We start from the raw sequence: 8,428 nt of genomic DNA, 5'->3' as shown, positions 1-8,428 counted from the left end.
ATGGTCTCCCATTCAGGACCAACCCTACTTAGCTACAGGCACCAGACCCTAATAGGGATTTTTTTCTCTCTTAATCATATCACATTCAATTTTTACCAGTTGAACGTAGACACAAACAAAACACTTTTCTGCATCAACATTTTTCTGAAAATATGTAATGAAATATGTAAATTAGGCGATATCTCATTAAATATGCACATATTTACATACCACGCAAATTCATTTTTCTGGACACTGGACAAAGTCAGCCTAAAAATATATAAATTGTATTTTGTTAAGACACACCAGGACCAGACTTGTCCAGATCAGATTGTGGATAAATACTTGTTCCATCTTTCTATCTGTAAAATACTAAAGACATGTACTTAAAATGCATTTTTGGCACATTTTTCCAAATAAAATGTTATTTAGAATCAGAAAATGACAACATATCAACAATTCCCTCTGGGCAAGTCTGGAAAATATATCTAAGGATATAATTAAAGACAAGTACACTGAATTAAGACTACCAAACGCCAAAAGCCTATTTATCTCTTCAAAGTAAGTTATGTAGTCCAGTTTGTAACATTCTCCATGAAATGGACTTTGAAATGATGTGTAATTCAATGTAGTGAGCTTTGAAATGATTGATGTATGTCCATTTTAAAGTGGTTAAAATTCATACAAATGTTGATGATGGCAGTATGATAAACTAAAGAAAAAATACATTTTCATAAAGTTTTTGAATTTTGTTATGGGCCAAAATACCAACAAATCTCAAAATTGATATGTAGATGCAAAACTGTAATTTCAGTCTGTGGTTTCCGGCTTTAAGGTAGTATGTTTTATGCAAAGTCAATTTAAATTGATTAGGTCCCTGAACCAATAACAGTTGGTTGTATTATGAAAGTATTATGGGGTGGAAATGATTGGAAGTTTTAAGGAAGTATTTTTTTTATGTCAAGTCAATTTCAATTAATTGAAAATCGCCAAAGTAAAAAAATACAAAGGTAATTGCCATTGATTGGAGGGAAGAGGTCCCTGAACCAATAACAGTTGGTTATATTCGCTCAAGTCATATGGCAGGGGTAGGCAACCCTGTTCCTGGAGTGCCGCAGGTACTGCAGGATTTTGTTCCAACTAGGCTAATTGATCAGTTCAGTGATTGCCTAAATTCAACACACCTGGTCTTCCAGGTCCGTTAAATCAAAAACATGAAGTGCCTGTGGCACTCCAGGACCAAGGTTGCCAACACCTGTTATATGGGGTGAAAGCAATTCATATTTTTTGGAAGTAGTTTTATGTAAAGTGAATTAAAATAAATAGATCAAGTCAAAACAAGTCAAACTAATTGCAGTGGGTTAGAGGGAAGGTCTCTGAACAATCACAAATTGGTGTGAGATCTCTATGGCATATGGTTAAGAAGCTATTTACATTTTTCACTAATTCATTAACATGCAATAGTAGGCGTTGCATTTTTAAGACGTCCCTTAACCCTCGGAGCAAGGGTTTAGCTACATTTCGCCTCCAAAAAGTGAATATGACACCGAATTGGAAAAACACAGGCTGGAATAACAAGGGGTGTAACCAATGATTTATATAGACACTAGATGACCGATAGGGGGCGCTGTGTTGAAGCCACCGTGCCTCCACCTTGGCACTCCCCCACCAGTGTAAAACATATTTTGGAAGCTATAGAAATGCATTTATTAATGTCTACATTCGTTTTTGCCACATGTATTATATTACAGACACCTTAATGCATACTTTTAAATTATATTATGTGAGCTAAACATACAAATTAAAAATTAAAAATATGTAAAAACATTTTCCTTAAAGTATACTTTTTTGAGATTACTAATGTTACTGTCCCCACTACAACAACAACAACAAATACTTAAATACATGTAATTTGTCCTTGAAACATTTAATTGAAATACTGTAGAATTCCATTTATTCCTATGCCAATATCGCCGACTGGTGGCGTCAAAGCATTTCAATGGCCAATACATAACATCAGCAATCCAGGGTTTATATACATCATTGGGTGTAACTTGTTCACTATCGTCAGCTGATTCAGAATATGATTATCAGAATGTGTCATTTCTATTATTTTGGCACATTCCGTTGAAGAGGTATTGACGAGCAAATTCCGAATTGATCTGAAAATGCTGTCGGAGACGCCGTATGGAGGGTGTGACGCACGCAGAGGCCAAATTGAGCTCTGTACCGCATCACTGAACTCCTCCCAAATTTGGTTGACGGTAGGTGGGGGCGGGAGGTCCTGTATAAACACAAATTTCATTGACAACTTCCTTCACAACAGCTCTGCGCTGCTCCGTAAAGCCCAAGAAGTATGAATGCAGAGGCCTTATCTCTGTAAATGCTGCACGGCCAATGCAGACGTCGGATTGACCATGAAGCGCCTTTAAGTGCAGCCTTCATATATAGGCATACAGTCATTGAGTGCAGCACTGGTCTGTTGTCCATTTAAGTTTTACTGTTACTTAAAATGACAATCAGAGAGAATTGTATCTTTGTGAACAAATTAATACAAATATAGCTCTGTGTTAATTTTGCACATAAAATGTTTTGTTGTGTACTTTAATAATGCCCACAATGGAAATAAACATAATGCATGATTTATCTCCGATCATCAAAAAAAATCTAATCAAAAACCAAGACTATCGAAGGCCTATCAACAGAGATGTGTACTAGCTACAATGTATCATGCAGGGGGATGTAGGCCTATCCAATGATGTTAGAGGAAATATGTAGGCTACAGTAAGTGAAGTGTGATATCTTCTCTAGACAAGCTGTGCTGTTGAATTGTGTGCACTTTTTATAGTGTCATCATTATAACATGTATTGGTGGAAATTTAACTCCACTGGCTGGCTATAAATAAAGGTCCTTCTCAAAACACTGAAACTGTAGACCGTTTGTCAATCAGACTCAGGAATTACCATTGGTTGAAATTGGAATCCTCGGATGTTGTGACTGGGAAAATCAAGAAGGAGGCGGAAAATTTTTTTTCCGCTCACGCATCATGTCTTCTACTCGGAGGCGGTGAGAAGAGTGGTAGAAAGGAGTGAAGTTGAATAAATATTGGTAGTAGGAGTAGAAACACCAGATAATATTCCTTGTCAACAGAGGGATCCTGACATGTTGTATGTTCGGAAGGTGGACTTTGTAGCGTTTATTGCATTGTTTAGCAAACGCACAGCGCAAACAGAAAGGAAATCGGAGAAAATAGGCATCATTGGGAGTGCGGCTGAGCGGTTTTTGGGACTTAGATATTTTACAGCAGAGGCATTACAAGGAATCCTGTCGATGAATGCTCCGTGCTCACAGGCACCTGAGCCTGTTTAGGGATGTGATTAGAACTGTGACTGAAGGAGTGGGATGATTTTTTAAAAATGTATTTATTGTATATATATATTCAATGGAATATATCTTTTTTTCAATACCCGGTACAGTAGGTGGCGGCAATACACCAAAAGGTGTAGTCTGCCATAAAACTTTGAAGAAGAAGAAGAAGAAGAAGAAGAAGAAGAAGAAGAAGCAGAAGCAGAAGAAGAAGAAGAAGAAGTTCAGCGCACAGAAGCTTCTACAGTAGACAGCCTACGCTGTGAATCGATAAATAAGAAGACATGCTTTCCGTCCTCACATTGCTATTTATCTTATTCAGTCTAAATGAGGCCAAACAGAAAGATTTGTACACTTTCAAAGTTGTTAATAGCAGAGGGAGATTAGTCTCTTTGGAAAAATACAGGGGTTCGGTAAGTTTGAAACTCGAGCCTATGCAAATCTGCCATTTGTGTACCGGTGAATGCATGCTGCGGAATTTCCTTTCATAAGGCATGCATGTTATTTGCATGTTTTATAACAATAGCATCTTACTCATATGAATAAAATGCTAACTTTAAGACCAAATTTATGATGAGCTTTGCATTCTTTGTGTCTATCATCTGTATACGTGGCAACTGCTGCTGGACTCCAACGTTGCTTAGAATACTAAATTGTTTTATAGGCCACTAGATAGTTTGACCCAACTGTTATGTCTGGTTGTGTATTACTGGCTATAATGTAACCTGCATAAGGAGATTATTTCCTTTGCCTTACAAAAGAGAAATTCCCTTCTGTAGTCAGTGATAATTTAAGATGTTACCACATCTGGGCCACCTTGATGTTTTAATTTGAATACATATTTAAAACTTGTATTTATTAATTGTCAACTTTTTTCATTGGGTGTAACCATATAACAGTACACATTCTATAGACCATCTGCAGGCTGCAAAATCTGAACAGATTTTAAAGTGATACAGGAGAAAGAGGCATTCCCACATCTGTCCTATTTCTCTCCTTACTATGTGTAGTTCCGTCGTATTGACACTAGAGGTCAGTATTAGACAGCAACACAGTTTTATAGAAGGGATATAGAAAATCGTAAAATCTCAATTAAAAATAAATAAGGAAACAGTTCCGTGTAGCTCAGTTGGTAGAGCATGGCGCTTGCGATGCCAGAGTTGTGGGTTCGAGTCCCACGGGGGACCAGTACGAAAGTGAATGCACTCACTACTGTAAATAGCTCTGGATTAGAGCGTCTGCGAAATGACTAAAATATATATATATTTTTTTTTAAACAAAGATTTTTTCACAAAAGTAGTGCACTGGGCCTTTACTAGTCCTGTATTAGTGGACCAATATAGCCATCTGTAGTGCAGGCAAAAACATTTTTCCATACCAAATCATATGTAATGTAATCTACCTAATGTTTGATCAAAAAGTCACTGCATCTGTTCAATACTAAAACCACGCCATTGGCCCAGAATTGATAAAATATTTTAATGGATATAAAAAAAAAAATACTTGACCAAAAATTATTGCAACAATGTATACTGAAAGACAGGGCTGGAATGGAGGCTGGGCAGAAGCATACACTGGGAATTAAATAGATTTATCTGTGAAATCTTTGAACATGAAAAGATCAACTATAATAAAGGATGTTGTTTGTTGACATGAGAGCCTGTGTTCTCTGTAAACAGGGTAGTGATAGTCAGAGGGCAGGTATTGACCATTTTCCAGGGCTTCTTTCACTATCACCTCCATTACTATCTGGCCTGAACCTCTACTATTCAGACTGCTCAGAGACTCCTCATCACTTACATTCACCTCCAAATCTTTGGTCTTGTTTTCCTTGAAACCATGCCCACTCAGTTCATAGCCTTGTAGCTCTGTGGTAGTCCCTACATACAGAGCAAGAAGGATAAAAGGGTAAAACTATTTTATGGAATAACCCCTGTGCCCTTACCAAATGTTTCATCTGGTCCCATAGCCAACAAATCATCACATAGAAATAGCCAGTGCTTGACTTGGGCAGGAGCTCACTGGAGCTGAGTACTGGCACCTCAAATGTTCTACTGCTTGAGCTCCTGTTCCTCTTATAGAATATTAGCTCAAAAGTATTGTGGAGCTCCCGCACCTAAATATAAGCAGTACCAGAACCCAAAATGAGTACCGGTACCTATTTCAGTCAAGCACTGGAAATAGCACTCAGGCAGGGGAATTTAATGAAAGGCTACTGGTTATTTTCATGTTGTTGATAACGGTTTTCATCAGTACAACATTTATATTTTTAGTTGTATTGTTGCCTGCAGGTGTCCCTGGTGGTGAATGTGGCCAGTGACTGTGGCTTCACCCAGGATCACTACACGGACCTGCAGCAGCTGCAGAGGGACTTTGGGCCGTCCCACTTCAACGTCCTGGCCTTCCCCTGCAACCAGTTTGGCCAGCAGGAGCCTGGCAGCGACAAGGACATTGACGCCTTTGTCCGGCGTGTCTACGGAGTCTCCTTCCCCCTCTTCAGCAAGATTGCTGTGGTGGGCACCGGGGCCAACAATGCCTACAAGTACCTTGTGGGTGAGTGAACAGATGAGGGATGGATGGGGGCAGAGGCATATACACATATACATATAGACATATACTGTAGACATGTACATGTTTTGGAGGCAGGTAGCCTAGCGGTTAGGAGCATAGGGCCAGTAACCGAAGCCGACTAGGTGACAAATATGCCGATGTGCCCTTGAGCAAGGCACTTAACCCTAATTGCTCCAGAGTCGCTGTCACTAATTGCTGATCCCTGGCTCTGACCCCACTCTCAGGGGGACGTGGGATATTCATGTGTGAAATAGGACAAATGTAAGTGGCCACCTAATTATCTTAACAAGGTGTCTGTGTCAAGTTGACTGGATGTCCTTTGGGTGGTGGGCCATTCTTGATACACACGGGAAACTGTTGAGCGTGAAAAACCCAGCAGCATTGCAGTTCTTGACACAAACTGGTGCGCCTGGCACCTACTACCAGACCCCGTTCAAAGGCACTTAAATCTTTTGTCTTGCCCATTCACCCTCTGAATGGCACACATACACAATCCATGTCTCAATGGTCTCAAGGCTTTAAAATGCTTCTTTAACCTGTCTCCTCCCCTTCATCTACACTGATTGAAGTGGATTTAACAAGTGACATCAATAAGGGATCATAGCTTTCACCTGGATTCACCTGGTCAGTGTATGTCATGGAAAGAGCAGGTGTTCTTAAAGTTTTGTACACTCAGTGTATACGGCTATGGGTGGAGGATGCATAATCCAACTTTTTCTTGGATAGCTTGAACCGTGAACAACAAGTCTATAACCCCTGACTGACATGGGCAGACAGTGACCGTCTTTGTGGTCTCATTAGCAAGCCTAGGCCAGGTCAGAGTGTGTGTGTGGTTTATTATGGGTTTGACTGGCATGTTGGGTCCCCCAGCGTGAGATAAAATGGCAGGCTACTGGCAGGCTGCACGTTTTTCACAAACTGACCCTCAGATTGTAGGTGATTCAAACATCAGGAAATATCAAAGAGAAGGAGAAAAAGAGGTAAATTACATTTTTACTGCGCTCTGTTAAATCCTGATGGATTGAAAGGCTGGAGGAGAAAGGAAGGAATGATGATCGCAATCTTCTACTCACCTTTAAGGGTACTATGTCTAGATATTTTATTCAATGCATTTTTTAAATAGCAACAATGAGGTGTTGAAACATGGCTTGGTAATGTGGCCTTCTATTTGTAGTCATGCTATATTAACACGCAGTTAATATTTATGTTTTATGGAATTGGCACAACATTTTGTTTTCTCTTTTGATTCTTTACAGAGAAGTCAGGAAAAGAGCCTGACTGGAACTTCTGGAAGTACCTCATCGATACAGATGGGAATGTCGTGGATGCCTGGGGGCCCAGTGTCTCTGTCAAAGAACTCCGACCTAAAATAGCTGAAATGGTACGAAATATCATCCTCAAGAAGAAAGAGGAACTTTAACTCAACACCTCAAGACCCATCTGACAATCTATTCAGGAGTATCCTATGTGATTGAATTCCCCTGTCTGCTACAAAAACACCCAGAGCGTTAAAAAAATACACTCCAAGCACCACCACACACTTCAAGCACCACCACACACTCCATAGTGTACATTTTGTATTGTACAGATGTAGGATCTTAATTTGAGCCAGTTTGCTACAGCAGGAAAATAATCCTGCAGCAACAGGAAATGTGAATTATTATGTGGATTATCATTAATGGGCATTTTTGTAGGGGTTGATACATTTTTCGTAAGGGAAAATCAAGTCTGAAATTTCAAATGTGAAATTACAAACTTCAGAAGCATTTTTAAACCTCAAATACACTACAAGTTTAAAATGTCCTCCTGCAACAGGGGTGATCAAATTAAGATCCTATATCTGTGCCCATATTAACTTTTATGAAACCACCTATATGACTGCATTCAGCATACTGATATCCTCTTTTGGAAGCACTTCATCTGAATGAGAAAAACCCTCTCATCAGTAGTCAGAGCGTATTGTTGTGCTGTTGAGAGGTTATTTGTATTGGATTGGATTGCCCTTTCATGTGTGCACATTAATAAATGCACTTTTACAAAGTGGCATGAATGCTTTCATCAACAACTAGAAAATGTCCATAAAGATCTACACGGAAAATGTGTAGGAGTTGAATTTAGGTCAAACATGACTTTTGCATGAAAGTTTTTCTCAAATAAGATTTGTTTGTTTTTGACTGTCTGTGCCTGTAAGGAATATACTCACATTCCTTTTTAGATAACAGCCTTTCACACTGATGTTTTCAAAGTTAACACTGTGCTTTGTACCTTTGTGTTAGTTATTTACCTTGTTGTCATATCACACCTTTCTTACCACGGCTTTGCTTTCATCTAATTTGAAACCATATCTTTGGAGAATGAAAATACATTTTTTAATTGTTTTAGCAGCCTTCCCCTATTACCTGTACTGAACGTGTGTTATATGATACAGGGTGTCATACCTCTGTTCAGCAAAGTGGTTTTATCCTTGGAAGATTTCGGTTGATTACCTTGGTACAAAATAGGGCTATTGAT

At 39.1% G+C, this 8,428-nt stretch overlaps 1 protein-coding gene across 1 annotated transcript; it reads left to right on the top strand.

The window, feature by feature from the left end:
• The first annotated feature begins 3,541 nt into the window (after positions 1–3,541).
• On the top strand, positions 3,542–7,560 carry gpx7 (glutathione peroxidase 7). The gene is made up of 3 exons (XM_041840149.2): positions 3,542–3,759; positions 5,638–5,899; positions 7,174–7,560. The coding sequence occupies exons 1-3, from the start codon at positions 3,631–3,633 to the stop codon at positions 7,335–7,337; spliced, it is 555 nt and encodes a 184-aa protein (XP_041696083.1). The 5' UTR covers positions 3,542–3,630; the 3' UTR covers positions 7,338–7,560.
• Positions 7,561–8,428: the final 868 nt, after the last annotated feature.

The sequence above is a fragment of the Coregonus clupeaformis genome, chromosome 20, assembly GCF_020615455.1.
Source record: "Coregonus clupeaformis isolate EN_2021a chromosome 20, ASM2061545v1, whole genome shotgun sequence".
Classification (NCBI taxonomy): Eukaryota; Metazoa; Chordata; class Actinopteri; order Salmoniformes; family Salmonidae; genus Coregonus; species Coregonus clupeaformis.
This window is presented reverse-complemented; position numbering and strand designations above follow the sequence as displayed.

Excerpts from the sequence above, each read along its gene's own strand:
- gpx7 (XM_041840149.2), top strand. The coding sequence starts at position 3,631 with ATGCTTTCCGTCCTCACATTGCTATTTATCTTATTCAGTCTAAATGAG. Across the intron at positions 3,760-5,637 it reads TGGAAAAATACAGGGGTTCG|GTGTCCCTGGTGGTGAATGT; the intron begins GTAAGTTTGAAA and ends TGTTGCCTGCAG. Across the intron at positions 5,900-7,173 it reads TGCCTACAAGTACCTTGTGG|AGAAGTCAGGAAAAGAGCCT; the intron begins GTGAGTGAACAG and ends GATTCTTTACAG.